We start from the raw sequence: 16,568 nt of genomic DNA, 5'->3' as shown, positions 1-16,568 counted from the left end.
TCTGTTTAGTACTCAAAATCAATAAATAATTATTAACAATAAATTAATACATTTGTTGCATTCTTATGTCACTTTTGCTCATAGAAATTGTTTGGCGCAGAGCAGTGCAGCTGAGTTACATCGTTAATTATCCACGTGGCCATTAATGCTGTCCCAGTATTAGCAAGGTTATATAAGAGACGATGGACATGTAACAAGCTATGTGCGCGCTTAATGGAGGGGAAAAAGCGTTCAAATATTGAAATTGTCAAAGCCTATTAATCTTTAATAAAATTAATAATTAGCGAAAGAATAAGGCCCTGGCTTTGTCAATAAGTAACTATATGCTGAAGTGCGCTGTTTTCTGTGAGGAACGAGCTGGTATCTTGAAAGTTATTTGTACGAACTTCGGCTTCGTAGAGTTATATACTTGTTCAAATTTCTGTCAGCAGATCTGAGTAGAACGCTTTGGCTCTGGGGATAGTAGAAGCAGTCGTGCTGATTTGTTTGATGGTAGCTATTAACGTGCCCATATGTTCGTGTGATACAGGAAGATAATTTAGTAGTACTTGGTTTCTCATACGAAACACATGACGTTCAATTTTAGCTAACATTCAAGATATGGTTTGTGCGGCAAAAACGGCTGTATCTGAAAGTGCATATTTCTGGAATGCTATCTCCTTATCTGTGCAGTAAATGTATGAATGCAGTCTGTGCATGCAGATGTGACAGAACAACCCCCTACTTCCTCTGCAACCTTTCTGAAAACAATTCCTTATAAAGTGACTCCATTTATTTGCATTCTCATCTTTTCAGAATTTCCTGAGGGATTTGCTGAAGGAGGCAAAGAAGATAAATGACGTGTCTGAAGACAAACTCATTGAGTACACAGATACTATGGTAAATAGAGTTCATTATGATATTCCTTAGCTCAAAACAGTCCATAAATGGCAGGATTCATCTCTTAAAGCTTCTATCCTCATGTCAACAACCTTATGTGGTTTATTCCACATATATATATAAAATGGGACATTGAAGACAGAGTTATGGTAATATAATAGTTATATTTACCATTAAGGATGTGCCAATACCAAAAAATTAGGTTACAGCATCCCATTAGGCATACAGTCAGAACAGTAATTTAACATTTTGTTCCAGCTTCAGGTATTCGATGCCAACAAGGATGGACGACTACAGCTATCAGAAATGGCCAAGTAAGTGAGATTACATACTCAATTTTCCTCACATTAGTAAAAAATTAATGTATTTTACACTCTTCAACCATATTTTATTTTAAAACATTGGTGCATCTACATTTTTATCTCTCATCTACTGAAATATAAAAATTACAGCCCCATTTTCCCCCAGAACTTACCTCTTATCTGCTTTCACACAGGTTACTGCCTGTGAAAGAGAACTTCCTGTGTCGGCAAGTCTTCAAGGTAAGTGAGGTAACGTAAGAAACAATCTACATACATGTATACATCACATAAATGTACAAAATGCTTAACATGTCCGTAGTTTTTTGGGGTATAACTCTCTCTCTCTCTCATATTTGTCCATTTGACACAATTTCACAGAATGATAATCATTAAACTTGTATTGCTTCTGGATACTTTCCATCACAGCATTGCTAAACACTGTGTGTGTGTGTCTCTCTCTCTCTTTCTCTCTCTCTCTGTATCTCCTCATTGAGAATGTAATGAAAATGTTGGTATCACTGTGTTGTTTGATTCCCTGTAATGTATGTTTGAATGAAGAATCATTCATAGGACTATGGAACAAGCAACATCATATAACTCCACGTTTCTCCCTTCCTTGCCCACGTTCCTTATAAATGAAATAGGGGAACGATATTATGACGTGCCTTAATAACTTCTGAAGCAATTGGAAACCTTTTATAAAACTTGGCATAATCATCATGCTCCTCGACACTGCTTCAACGTTTTGCCTTTTAACTCCCTAACATCAGTAATACGAATTTGGTGGCCACGCAAACTTTTGAGACAGGTGTGACACCTAATTTAATTTTTTTAAACTGTAAATGTGTAAATTTTTTATGCCATTTATTTTTTCAGAATTAAGATGACAATACAGCAGCTGTATGAAATTTTAGTTTGATATTGTATTTCAAGCCAATGTTCATTATTTATCCTGTGACTTCAAAAAATGTCAAAGACCTCTTTCCTCTCAGCTTCTATAAATGAATATTTGAATTAGTTTGAGATAAGTGTTATTATTCTTAAATCATCATCTTACAAGGCAAAGAAGAGTGAATACACTTATATCTCTGAGTTATGAACTATTTATAGCTCGAGATACGTTCTGTAAAGCTAGAAATGTGTTACACTCTTTATTAAACTTTGTTCCTTTCTTCAAGTTTAAACTTTAGTCCTCCAGTGGAGAAGTATTTTATTATTATAAGTGCCAGGTCTTTTTAAATGAGGAAGGTTATCACATCACCTACCACAAGGAACAGGGGACACACATCCATGCCTTAAGAGGAATTCAAACATGTGGTTATCAGCATTCAAGTGGTATAAAACTCTACATGTCTCAGTCTCACTTGATTTTGCTTTAGCTGAAAATCGAACACCAGAGTTATGCAATGAAACCTTTTGGAAATTACAAATCTAAATCTTTGAACATATTCCAAAGAAAAATAGTGGACATAATCTTTTTATTTGTAGATTTCTCTGTCCGTGAGAAATATATATTTCTCTTATCTTGAAGTCCATAACTATTAAAAGTTATTCATTGTTTATAACATGTTTTCATGTTAAAGAAACAAGATCACACATTCCTATATCATTTTATGTCTGCCTCATGTAACCTTAAATCCACTAGGGTTTCCTGTTCATCTTTGTTACATTGATGCTGCTGTGCATTCCTATGAAAAATTCAAAGCAGTTTGTAAAGCTTGGAATGATGAGTGGTTCAACTTCTTACCATTACCTCACTTAAAACATCGTTCTGAGTCAACTCTTTGATAAAAATTTAATGACAGCTTAAGTCTAATTTCTATGACACCACTCAAATTCCATAGAGCTTACAAACTTGTGGTAATTAAGAAATAAAGTAAGTAGGTGGTACCCTGTGAGATATAAAATTTGTACATTTTTGTGTGCTCTCTGTAGAAATTGAATGCTGTGGTCTGTAGAAGTCTCACCTCTTTATCTTCTTTCCAGTTTCCCACTAAACTGGGATCCAGCTAAAATTACTATAAATAAGCAATTTTTAAAGCTGTCTGGTGCAATTTCAAATTTTTATGATGGTTCAGCACTACTTTATATTAGTTGCACTGCTGTTCAAGTTCATATGTAGAAATTCACCTACTGGCTTTAATTTAAAGCCTTATTTTATAAACATACAGCGAGAAAATAAATAACACAAAATGTAGTCTATTTTAATTAATCCTTATAAATATGATTTAATGAAATAATTATTTTAAGGACATCAGAAGCCATTTTACACATAACAATTACAAATTTTATGACAGAAAACTTTCAATAATCCTACCTATTCTACCTATAGTTTTTAGTTTCAAGATATATAAGCTGGTGACTGCTTTAAAAAGTAACATTATAATATAAAACAACAAATTCTGTTCATCGGCAATAATGTCCAGACTGGCTCTGTGGCTTATTGTGCATCATATCCAATCAGAATCATGCATATAGTGACCATAGGAAGCTGAACTCACATTGTGTCAAGATGTTAAACCCATAATTTAAATTGTGTCAAAAATGTATTGCTGAGAACAGAGTAAGCATACAGAATGAATTTAGTTGTCTTAGTCCTGAGTTTGAAATTACCATTGGCTGTATGGCCCTGATTTTATAGTTATCAAGACCATTTTATTATGATGTGAAAAGCACCTGCTAAATTTTTTACTATGTCTGTCTGTCTGCCTGTCCCTTCTCATCTGCTAGTTGCAGCATAATGAGGTTTAATAAACTTTTATGTATAATCTCTTAATAAAATTCTAATACAATGTTCTAATCCTTCATATCATAGCTGATGATTAACTTCTAAATTTTTTAATGTATTTTTCTTACATATTTTGTCAGATTTATCATTCTTAAGACACAGTATATGAAATCAATACTCTTAAGCCATAGATATTTATTTTATAGAAGCAGTGCTATGTAAAGCCTACATTACATTTACTGCAATATTTAACGATAACAATATAGAACAATTCTGTTTTGTAGTATAAACTTGCAGTTTCAAATCACATGTACAGAGTGCATACAAGATCCCTTTATCCCCTCTATTTTGTGTCTGAGTTATGTTTTTTTTTATTTATTTTGTTTTATATTGGTGTGTTACTGTTAATATGAAAGTATTGTGTTAAATAAGCAAATAGAAGGCTAAAGTGTAAGTGAATGAAGAATGATTAGTAATGGTTGTATGGGATCACAAAAATCCATACACAGGGAAGACTGACTGAAATCCATAATTACTTTTAAGCAATATTCCATAAGGATGTTCTTCCAAAAATAAAGTACTAACATGGCAGTGGAAGTTTTATATAGGGGGTAGAAAAAATAAATAAAAAAAGTTCAACTGTGTACTCTCATACATTTGTATAAGAATGTAGAATGTAAAACAGCATGTTCACCATGCAGTATGCAGTCTACATATAGCATTTGGTTTGATTGCAATCACACTGAACCATTGTAGCTAAACATATGAAATTCTCTACAGAAATAATTCATCAACATACCTAAAAATTCTGAATGAAATATTGTTTATATATAAACAATTATAAACAAGGTATTAAAGTTATATGTGACAAACTTAACACAAATTAAATATATACTAGTGGAAATTATGTACTGATGTGCGTCACCAAATAGTATAATTATTAATTTACAATTCTTGCTAGCCATGTCACTTGAACTGAAATATTTAAAACAAAGTAGGCCTCACAAGTTGCTCCCAAAACTTATTGTTACAGTAGAAGAATATGATTCATGAATCCTTGTCCCAATTTTATCATTTGTGTTTATCTGTGAAATGGATATGATGTCCTTACATAATGAAATGTCTCATAAAAGAGTGAACTCACACTCATTCCTTCATTCATGTCAACTATTATTGTTCTTCATTTGTCTTCAATAACAGGAAGGGATAGAAGTAAGTAATGCTTGGTTGGTCTTTTGTAGTAGCTTCATTACATCATTACATGTAAGCTTGGGGAAAGCAACTGAGTCTATAAAATAAGTTAATCATAACAATTCATTTTTCAAATACTAAATATTATGTTCATAAAGTGTCAGTGCCAATCGTTTGAATTTGTGCTAATGGTGTAATTCACTTGTGCAACATGTTCATTAGATGCTTCCTTCTAATAAAGTTAATCAGTCAGAATTGCTGTGCCGATACAGAGCATGAAATTTTAATTTTAATGTCAACATAACTGCCCCTTTCTAGCTTATTTTACCTAGAATTTAACTATTATTGCATAATTACACAATACAGTTTGAGCATAAAGTTGCATATTCCAAATACAAAATGAAGGTTGTAGTATTAATACTTTATACTTTGCAGTTATAATAATAGAGCTCTTAAAATGTATAGTTTTATTGCTATTGATACTGATAACTGAGCAACCTAAACACAGCTGTTAATAAAAAATTATGCTTCCTAAATTCAAAAATTTAGAAACTAACATTCATTCCATCTAGAAAGATGTAGACGTTATGATAGTTGCAACTTCCATTCTTCTTCCAGATTGAAGAAATGTGAACCTTTTGTTTCTCATTCGGTAATACGTGCTTACATTCAAGAAATCTTGCTATATTTCAAAACTGAAACTGAGAGATAAATACCAATGTTTAAAGCTGGTTTCAAACAGAAATTCCAGTGTTTGAGAGTCCCAAACCCACAAGTGCTTTATACCATGCAGCTGCTGGAATCAGCATTATGTGAAAATTAATTTGTTCACACTGTATAATCAGCCTGATAAAATCTTGATTAATAAAAATCAATGCTCAGATGCTAGATTCCATGACTGCATGTTGTTGATGATAAGTTTTCAGATTGTGTTTGGCTGCTGGCTGTGAAAGTAGTGGCATTAAGGTATTTGATAGTGCTTTTGATGCTTCAGCCTCAAACAAGATTCAAATCATCACATGGTAAACAGGATCTATGCTAATTTTTCCCTTGTATTTATAAACTGCTCAGAAATATATAATAAATTCTTATTGAGCTACCAGCCATGCAATGTGGCTTAATGAAGAAATAACCTTGTCCTCAGACCCGGAGGGGTCTGAGGATAAGGATGAAGATGGTTCTTGAAACGTTGGTGTTTTCTTCATTAAGCCACCTTACATGGCTGGTACCCAAGAAGAATGTATTATACTTAGTCAGGTGAAAACTTCAGATCATGTTCTGAAATATATTGTAGAGTTCACATTGCCAAGTTCGGGCAAATTAGTGTTTTTGATTAGTCACTGATAATATTGTCACATTATAATTTTGGGAGAAAACCAGATTTAAAACCTACCAGTCAGTGCAGGTTGTGGTTCAATAATTTTTCTGTGCAGGCCAAAAGTGGAGCAATTATATCATTATGAGGATTTTAAAATATACGTATAATGGGATATTCCATAAAAGTTATTATGTGATGTTAATAATCTTATATAAACATGATCCTGTACTGAAACTAGCACAGGTCCTGCTCACCAAGCCTCTGTATACATGTACACACTCATCCATGTTGTGAGATGATATGAATAATAATGTGGCTATAAAGAAATATATGTGAAATAGAGTTTCATTTAGAAAAATATATATATGGTAGTTGAAATTCATATATTTTTGTGCCCAAATAAATTATACCATTATAGCAGTAGTCAAATGCATTTCAATATTTATAATATGTACATTTGGATATGGGGTGCATGGCATGTTCCAGAACAACAGCTTCTACAGCATATAACACACCCACACACTTAAAAACCATTCTGCTGGTAAATGACTAGTGTACTTATATGGGTTCTGAATACACTGTAAGTTAATTCTTTGGAGTTTATATATACTGAATATGAAAGCCAATTTATGATAAAATGCTGTTTCCATTTAGGCCCATAGTTTCTTCTTAAACTTAAAAGCATAATATACATATGTTATGAATTATAGTAGCTGCAGCAGTTATATTATTAGTCTAGTACACATAACACTTGTACATACTACTATGCATTTCAATAAGAAAGAGATTTCTGACACTTCACATGTGGAGAAATTAATGGTAATATTAATAATAATAATGAGTTTGCAATTAATAACTATAAATTGAAGACTCATGTTAATGAAATTTACAGCCCTTTGTATTACTAATTGTCATTTAACACTCAATTCCTCACTATAGGGTGCTACAAAGCTGACAAAGGATGACATCGAGCGGGTTTTTTCTCTTTATGATAGGGTGAGTATCCAAACTCTTTCACAGAGAACATTTATGTAGGCCTGATACTCTTTTTTTGCTTTATATTTATTATCAGGCCCCAGAAAGTGACCATCTAGAAGTTTTTTCTCTATTTCTATGCACTACACTTAGACTAATTATTAAGAGAGGGCCATGAGATGCAAAATGTTGACTATACATATTTATCTCAGGCCAAGAAAGATAGTGCATTGTGCATAATAAGTTAGTAACCGACATCCACAGAAGCTTAAGAGATGTCTGTGGGGAGGAGGCACTCTGAGATACTAGGCAAAACAAATGAAATAAGAATGACAAGGGAAGCTGATCTCAATGCACCTTGTTGTTGTCGTCATACTATTTCAGATACACTGAGTCAATACTGCCACCGCAAATAATCTGAAGGAGTGTTTACTAGAATTCAGCATTAATTTTTAAATGATGTTAATTTGAAACTATGGAATTTTCAGTATAACTGCAGCATAATTAAAAGAATGCTATTTGGTGTGACAAGAACAGAGGTTCTCTGTACCTACATTGCTACACAACAACAAGAGAACCAAACTGGAGCAATGGAAATAAGAGTCCTAAGGACTGTTGGAGAATACAGAACAGATCGTGTCAGAAATTAAGCAATCAGCTACGAATTAACATATTTAATAATCCTAGAGTTTATTTAAGAGTACAAAGACTCATAAATAATTCTTGTCACTCAAAAACAGAAGAGAGCAGGTATTTTATCAGGTTTCTTTCACTGAACCATTTTTCCCCCTGAAAATGGCATACTGCTCTAGAATACTGACATGGTGAAACATATCATAAAAGAGGATTGAACATTCTAAAATTTAACATAAGTACCAAATGTTCAAACTTCTGTTGTTGTATTACAGGACAACAATGGTACAATAGAAAATGAGGAGCTCAGGGGATTCTTGAAGGACTTGTTGGAATTGGTTAAAAAGGTAAGCTTACTTGTATTTGTATGGGCTCAGGAAAAGTGAAGAGGAAAAGAATGCAAGAGTATCATAGTTTACTCACAGGCATTATTTAATTTACATTATGCAAATAACAAAATGCAAGGAAATATTTGTAATAACAATCAATCCAAATTTCCATTCATGCACATTCTGAACATGCATTGGAGGTTTCATTGCAGAGTAGCTTGTTTGCATCCATATGTTCATACCTAATTAATATAATACAATACAGATATCTGACCAAGCAAGTTGGCATCTCACTTGCATGTTACAGGTACCAATTCCTAATCTCATCATAGTTGGAGATTTTTATTGAGGGCTTTTGTGGATTTTCATAGTCTTTCTTGGTTAATGCCAAGATAGTACCTTAAAATAGGTCTTTCCATGTTATAGTGTTATAAAGTTATCAAGTAACCAGTCAACCACACATCAAACCTACTTTTTGCACAGTTCCATAAACCTACCTAACTCATTCCATGGAGCAAAGTTCTTCAGAAGCTAAAGTTCCTCAAGTGGTGAATAAATAACCTGCCTTTCACAGAATCTGAAGGTTCATTACAATGTTTGAAAGAGCCCAGCACTAGTCCTTATCCTGAGTAAGCCCAAAGCTTTGTATAACATTTCATATCAAGCATGTTTTCACAGTGGTTAACCCCTGTCAAATACCTATGTGAAAGACAACCACTCATCAGCTCTTTGTGCCTACTTAATCAATGTACCTGTTTCAATATCTGGAGGCAATTTTGACCACCCATACCTTGGAGATGGAACATGCTGTGGGGAAAGTGACATACATAACATTAATTCCATATATCACGTAGAAGAATGTTGTCATTTTATATTGTAATGGTTAACTCCTCATTAAAAGCAGTTTACTGTGACAGGATTATGATGCCCAAGATCTTCAGGATTTTGAGGAGACAATCCTGCGTGGAGTGGACTACAACCAAGATGGAAAGATCAACAGGAAAGAGCTGACAATGATACTACTTGCACTTGCTAAGCACAACCAAGAAGAGGAGACAAGTGCATAAAAAACCCCGTACCAACCATTGCATCCCAACACCAATTTACCCAGATCAATATTGTTTCTATTTATTTTTGTACATATACATGAAGTGAACTTACATTAACAGTGGTCATTTTGCTTCCAGAAACCTAATAAGAAATATTAAATAAGCACATTTTGTTTAAAATTCTTCACAGTATTATTAACTTCAATTTTACATCATCTAGATTACTTACAATGGTCTCCTTTGTTGAATGGGTATGAAGTTATGTAAGTTATATTTTTGGAAAAGTAATAATAAAATGCTATTAGTATGTAAGTAAGATAATGATGAAAGTTACCACTGTAACTACAGATGCATAGACTTCACTTTAAGAAAACCATCATGTAAAGGTTATATTTGTTTTTATTTTCAGAGCTAGATAAACTTTTTATTTATTATATAACATCCTGCCCCATTAAATTCTTCAGACGCAGGGAAAAGATCATTATTACGATTAATAAATAATGAAACACCAAGTCTAATACACTAATAAATACAGGACTATGATAACATATAATTCTGGCTGAACCCAATCTGTGTGATCATTAACGACAACTTTTATTTCTGTTGTAAAAAAAGTGTTCGGATTCTGAAATCAAGATGGCTGCTGGTATGTGTTTGAATGTATGTTTTATAGAACGACCTTGTTCTAGTAACTACATTTTACTTGTATAAAGTATATGCATACTGAGCTGAAAATACAGTTATTCAGTTCAGGTCAATATTAACAACACATTTATGACGTGTTCCAAGTCACTACGCTCAGCTATGATTACTATATGTGTCAACTAAAATACCTCTTGTGATCACATGTTGTATATAACATTTGAAGAATTTGAGTTAGAAATTAACAAGAAACACAAGATGTCTAAACAAGAAAATGATTGCTTTAACTGAGACTAAATACATCAGCAAGTGACCTATAATCTTAATTGCTTGACAACACAATGGCACCTGTGTTTCTTGGGTTTCTTTATAAGCTGTGTTAGCTGCTGAGGTTATTTGCTGTTGAATGAGATAACAGTTGTGTAACCAGAAATCTGGATAATGAAACAGCCATGACCTGTTTCGAGGTACTAATATGATATTTGTCTGAAAGGGTTGAGTAAAACTATCGAAAACACTAAGACCAGTTGGTGTTCTGGTCAGCATTTAAACCACATGTCTCAGTCAAGCTGCTTTGTTGATCTGCTTGGTATGATGATCATTTCAAAGTATACTAGTACTCAAGTACGGCCATTTTTCCCATTCAAATCACAGACAAATGAAAATGACAAAAGTAGTACAGATTGTTAAATGACTTTTGATTGTGTATAAATTAGTTGAAAACTGTTAGATGCTATTAAATATTGTGGCTGCAAAAAATTATAATGGGCTTGAAAGAGAGGATTATAAGACCAAAAGTAGTTCACAAAAACATGGTTAAGTTAACAGTTATATTTTAGTTGGGCTGGAACAGACTACTGTCCTTCAGGCTAATATTGGTGATCTAGGAATTTAAGTGAGGAGGACATGGATATTGTAACAAAGGGACTTGGAACACGACTGAAAATTTTTACTTTCAGGTTTCCCCAGTTTTTGCCCAGTATGTTATAAAAAGGTACCAACATTGCTATAGATCGTGTTTTAGCTTGGCATGAGTGCTTTCCTAGCACATTTTGGTCACAAAAGTATGATTAATTTTAATAATTACGTTTTTAATTTTAACTTTTATAAGCATATGAACATGCCAACTTTGTTAATATGGAGGCCATAAATAGCTTTTATTTGTATGTTTACATCTTAGGCCTATAATGTACATATTTTTAACAGTGGAGTGATGGCTTCCAAGCTCTTCTACCTGACTGACAGCTCTATTTCACTACTCACATGAGTTACTTACAGGATTTCCACAATGTCCTGGCACTCATGTATTTTTTGTTCTACCATATGAATGTCAAATGGCAGAACAGCACCTTAATACAGGTCAGAACCACTTCTCCCACAGCCTTCCAGATTCACAACTCATTATTATCCTGCCATCTATCATTCTGTTTAATCTACACAGTTGACACTCAATTCTTCAATCAACAATATAAATATAGTACATAATGTTATGGTGAAATATCAGAATAAAGGTTATTACTCGAATAAATAAATGTTTGCTAAGAATTTATAAGTTTAGCCTTGTTATATACATGGACATAACAACTCACACCTATATATATATATATATATAAAAAATTGCAATTATTAACCATTGCATGATAAAAATTGTTACTGTGTATGATTATTTGATTATGTACAAATCTAGGTAACTAACTGTTGTAACTTTTAATATGCATTCTGATGTCTTTCATACCCCCTCCTCCTTGAATTTGCTCTAAAGAATATCCCTTTTATTTAATGCCCTCTTTTTATATTTTCCTCCAGAAATCCTACTTCTGATTATTTTGCATATGGTCAGTTAACTACTTACCACATCAGTCATCATTCATCATTATTAAAGTAGCATAGTAAAACAGATATCAGTGTGAAAAATAAGGTGAGGTACTTGCAGCATGATTAACATTCATTGTGCTTGACAAATTCACTGGATTCATATATGTTGTGCTAGGTCTCACTCTGACAAGAGTCCTTAACATGGAATAATTACTTAACACACTTAAACACTTTTAAAGGAATTTTAACAAACTCAACAATTTTTGGAGGGAGGGGGGTCAGGGTTTTATTGAATTTCTGAAATTTTGTTGTACCAGTACTCACAGTGTGAAATATTTTCTCTAAGAGTTTTTGGCACATTGGCAAGAAATAAGTAATTTGCATTGCTCTGAAACTGCATCATATCAGCATTTGTTATACTAAAATGTTACTGTAATGACTTCATTTAGTGGTCCAGACATTATGATTTTGTCTAAATAATAACAGTTATAGGACACTGTGGACATTCTGTACATTGGCCTAATTATTTTGACTTTTACGCTGTCATATTGATTGTAAAAACCATAATTACTCTAGGACAATGTACCTTCCATACACATCATATCTTTACAAGTAGATGTACTTGGATTTTTAAATCAGATTAAATTAAAAGGATGACTGTAATCTGATTTTAAACATTCAAAAATTGTTTTAACCTACAAATACAATATATATATATATATAATCTAAATGAAAGTGAACATAAATAAAAATCTTAATCTAAAACTTTCTTCACAGTTAGTAATGACTAGTGATTCTGCTTCTAGAAGCACTTTGCAAGCTATTTTAGAAGTTACTAGTGAAAGAAATGAATTTAAATCAATGCTAAATTTTCTCTATAATACTGCACACAATTTAAGGAACTGTAAGCACAAATAGCATTAAACTACATACTACTACTATGCATTCCATTACATCTAAAGATACTGATTACCCACAGATCATTTACATTATTTTTCTTCCATCCCAACCTGCCTTTTTATATAACTGATAAAACTATAAATAAATAAATAGATAAATCTGTTCAGTTCTAACAGTGCATTGCTGACACTTTTGTCAGCACTTTTGAGTGACAGTTGACACTGTGTTATTGTTGACTGGTTTGCTTGCTGACATTTTGAAGACATTTGGCATCTCTATCTCAAGGTAAAAGTACACATGCCTCATCTTTAACCATTTAATTTATCTGAAGTATAAAATTTAAATATATTTCATATCTGTGATTATGTTAATGACTTTTGCTTTAATTGTGTATAAATGTCAATCTCACAAGCAATCTTTCATATTATTTACTGTTAAAATGTTCATTATTTTAAGAGAAGATTGTTTTGCTGTTATTTATATATATATTCTGATAATCACTACTGTTCATTAAGAATAACTAATATGGATGTTGTTTTTGATAAGTATATAAGGGTGTTATAATTAAGTGAAGGAAAAATTTTGCATGTATGGTGCTAAGCTTAAGGAGTAATGGAAAACTAAGAGTTATAGTTAGTAATAATAATAATAATAATATAATATTAAAATTAAGGTATGCTGGACATACTATTTGTATTCTTGAATAATAAGGAATGTTATATTTCCCCATGAATTAACTGTATTTTCTTAACAGGAAATCCATTTGAAGTCAAAGTTGAATACATCAATACATGACAAGAATACAGAAAATATCAACCACTAAGAAATTAAAACCAAAATTAAATGTCATGATACAGATCAAAATCTGTCTGTCTAAAGTACTTCGCTTTCTCACTGCAGAGGGGGGAGGAAAAAAACACTCGTTTTTCATAATAGCATATGCTTGATATTAAACAGACAGTTGTAAGCTACACTGTGTCTCTGTTTGGCACTATTAATGAATCTGAATAATATAAAGTCAGACAGTAATTATGAGGGTTCAATAGATCCACTTGCCTGATCATCTCTTATCTGGGACAAGTAAAAAATTGATGCTGAATATTTTTAAAATATTTGGTATTTTTCATTAATAGTTTCTCCCTCTCTATTTGGTTGTAAGTGGTGTGGATATGAGTTTTTTTTTTACTGAATAATGACAATTATGAACACCTGGATGTGGGAAAGATGTAACAGGAAAATATAATTCTTAGTCAGCATTGTATGCATAATCCAGCACTTTGTTTCAATTCAATTGGTGTGACACATATTGTGCCAAGAACTGCTGATAATGGTTACTCAGCTGTCCATTGTGCAGGCCAATTGTAATTAGTGGGTTGCTGACAACAATTATTCACAATATAGTATTCTGTATAGCTTATATATTATGTGACTGAAAGTTGGCTGGTATAGAATCAGCACAGGTGCATGCAGTTTCTCTTGTGAAAGAAATATCTGTCAAGTAGAATGTTTGTTTAACTGGTGAATTCAGCCAATATTTGTTGACACCTGGTAATTACTTCATTAAACAACAACATGAAGCTTTGTACAAATATTACAACATGGACACAATATTGTATTCTACAGTGTCAAGTTAATTAAAATATTTGAGGCCATATAATAAATGCAACTGCATGATTATGAGCCACTGTTACTTGGTAAATGCTTAGGAATGACTATTGAACTGTACATTTTTATTATCTTTCTGTGGTTTCCTACATAAAATCAGGAACATATACAATGTTTGCTAATAAAGAGGACTCAGTTATAGAAACATTTTCTGAACAAACACATTGTTGAACTGATAGTTTGTTGCTAGATTTTCACAAAAATTTGTCTGCATGTATATTCCTAAACTGTTTTAAAGATAACTTTTCAGTCATTGTGGATAAAAAACTTTTCATTGTAAGACAAGAGTCTGATTATTTGTGATACCTTAAAACATATTATCTAGAAAGTTGAGTCTGTTATTCACATCAGTAATATGAGAATTGTGAAACAATTAATTTTCATATGTTGTAGTGGAATTCCTTATCATTTTTTTCTATCAGCACACCTATAATGTCACATGGAGCATTGATATTGCCTTTACTTCAAATTGCAAAACTCTATGGCTGTATAACACCCAATCCTGACAGTCAAGTGAGATTTACTTCACTAATAATACTTGCACCATAAAAGTATTGAGTAAAGAGAGAAGTTTGGTATAATTAAAATTAACCACTAGATATGGAAACCCTATTTGCCATAAATTTAATAACTTAAAGGCAAAAATTGACCTATTATTACAATCAGTTTGTTATGTATTATATGCCTCTGTGTGTGTGTGTGTGTATGCATGTATGTGTGTGTGTGTGTGTGTGTGTGTGTGTGTGTATTAGTGTGCACATTCAGCTCGCACACTGTGGCAATAAGAAGGTAAATTGCAACAGCGTTCACGGAAATATGGCATATATTCTTCGAACCCATAAAAAATCCTCTGCATGGCACAACATAGATCACACTATCAATACATTATTATACAGTGTTATGCCAATGTGTGTTAACTACATTTTCATATGGTTGATATTCCAATGTATAAACACCTAAAGAAAGATAATTTTTAAAAGTAATGTTATGGGAATATTTGATGGAAGAAATATTGAGAATGTTTTTGTAGATGTTTTGTGTCTAAATCCCTGGCTTGTTGAAAAGATTGTAATAGTTATTTATGTTATGATATATATTTACATGTTTATTATATAAAATTAATTGTTGATATTGCATATATCAATGGTTTGTCGTAAGCATTGTCATCAGTTAACTGTTAAATGTTAATGAAAATTGTAATCCATTGCAATAAAATGGAGAAAATTTATACCAGTTGAAGGTGCACTAGTTAAAACTTACCCCAATCCTCTCCATGGGTGATCCTTCCAACATGTCTTGGTTTTGTACACTATTTATTTCAGCTTTATTTATCTGTTACTTACAGGAATGAGTTGCCCAGCAAGAGTGATATATTTGGTAAATTAATCCATGCATTAGCCATGATCAAACATGCAATATGTCATTCGTTTGGTCATGGTTTTAGCAAAACAGCAGAAGTTACGAAACATGTATTATTTTTAGAGGTGACAAAAATGTTTTCATAAATACACATTTTTAAATCTCTCTTTAGGATTATGTATCTAGTTTAATTTTTTATTTATTTGTGATTTATTCAGTGCTAATAGTTAATATCTTGGACTACATAGCATCAAATTATAGGATAATTACTAACTAACTAGATGGCCTACTGAACCTAAAGGTTCATCACCGACTTAACCAAAGCCCTCCACCGTACCCTGTCCTGGGACAACAAAATCCAATCTCCTTCAACTCCTATCTCCCATAGATCCTGCCTGACATTATCCTCTAGGTCTCCCCAGCTGTCTCTTCCCCTCAGGCTCCCTAACCAATACCTGGTACACACCTCTTGCCCCATCCATGCGCACTACATGCCCCAGCCAACTCATTCTTCTTGACTTAATCACCCTGATAATACTGATGGAGGAGTATAAATTTTTAAGTTAATCATTATGTAGTTTTCTCCAGACCCCATTGTCTTCTCTCCTAGGCCCAAATATCCTCCTCAACACCCTATTCTCAAACACCTGCATTCTATGTTCCTCCCTCAGAGTGAGAGACCATGATTCGCACCCATACAGAACAGGCAAAATTATTTGATAAGTAATTGTAAAAGATGTGGAAAGAAGTGGCCATAGCATAATTTATGGTATTATTCCAGTA

The 16,568-nt window shown here is 32.6% G+C and overlaps 1 protein-coding gene across 2 annotated transcripts in view; it reads left to right on the top strand.

Moving 5' to 3' along the window:
* Positions 1 to 15,659, top strand: part of Cbp53E (Calbindin 53E) — a 94,471-nt gene extending 78,812 nt beyond the window's left edge. The window contains exons 7-12 of one of the 2 annotated variants that reach the window (XM_087342828.1): positions 796 to 879; positions 1,138 to 1,193; positions 1,376 to 1,430; positions 7,358 to 7,414; positions 8,302 to 8,373; positions 9,273 to 15,659. In XM_087342828.1, the coding sequence (XP_087198954.1) occupies positions 796 to 879; positions 1,138 to 1,193; positions 1,376 to 1,430; positions 7,358 to 7,414; positions 8,302 to 8,373; positions 9,273 to 9,422 (474 nt within the window). In that variant the 3' untranslated portion in view covers positions 9,423 to 15,659. The remainder of the gene's footprint in view (positions 1 to 795; positions 880 to 1,137; positions 1,194 to 1,375; positions 1,431 to 7,357; positions 7,415 to 8,301; positions 8,374 to 9,272) is intronic. The other variant, XM_022058466.2, reaches the window with a different exon arrangement.
* Positions 15,660 to 16,568: the final 909 nt, after the last annotated feature.

This window comes from Zootermopsis nevadensis, unplaced genomic scaffold, assembly GCF_977971745.1.
Source record: "Zootermopsis nevadensis isolate Lab colony 2312 unplaced genomic scaffold, Znev_1.0 Znev_ptg000004l, whole genome shotgun sequence".
Lineage (NCBI taxonomy): Eukaryota > Metazoa > Arthropoda > Insecta > Blattodea > Termopsidae > Zootermopsis > Zootermopsis nevadensis.
The sequence above is the reverse complement of the archived record's forward strand: the minus strand, read 5'-3'. Positions and strand labels throughout refer to the sequence as shown.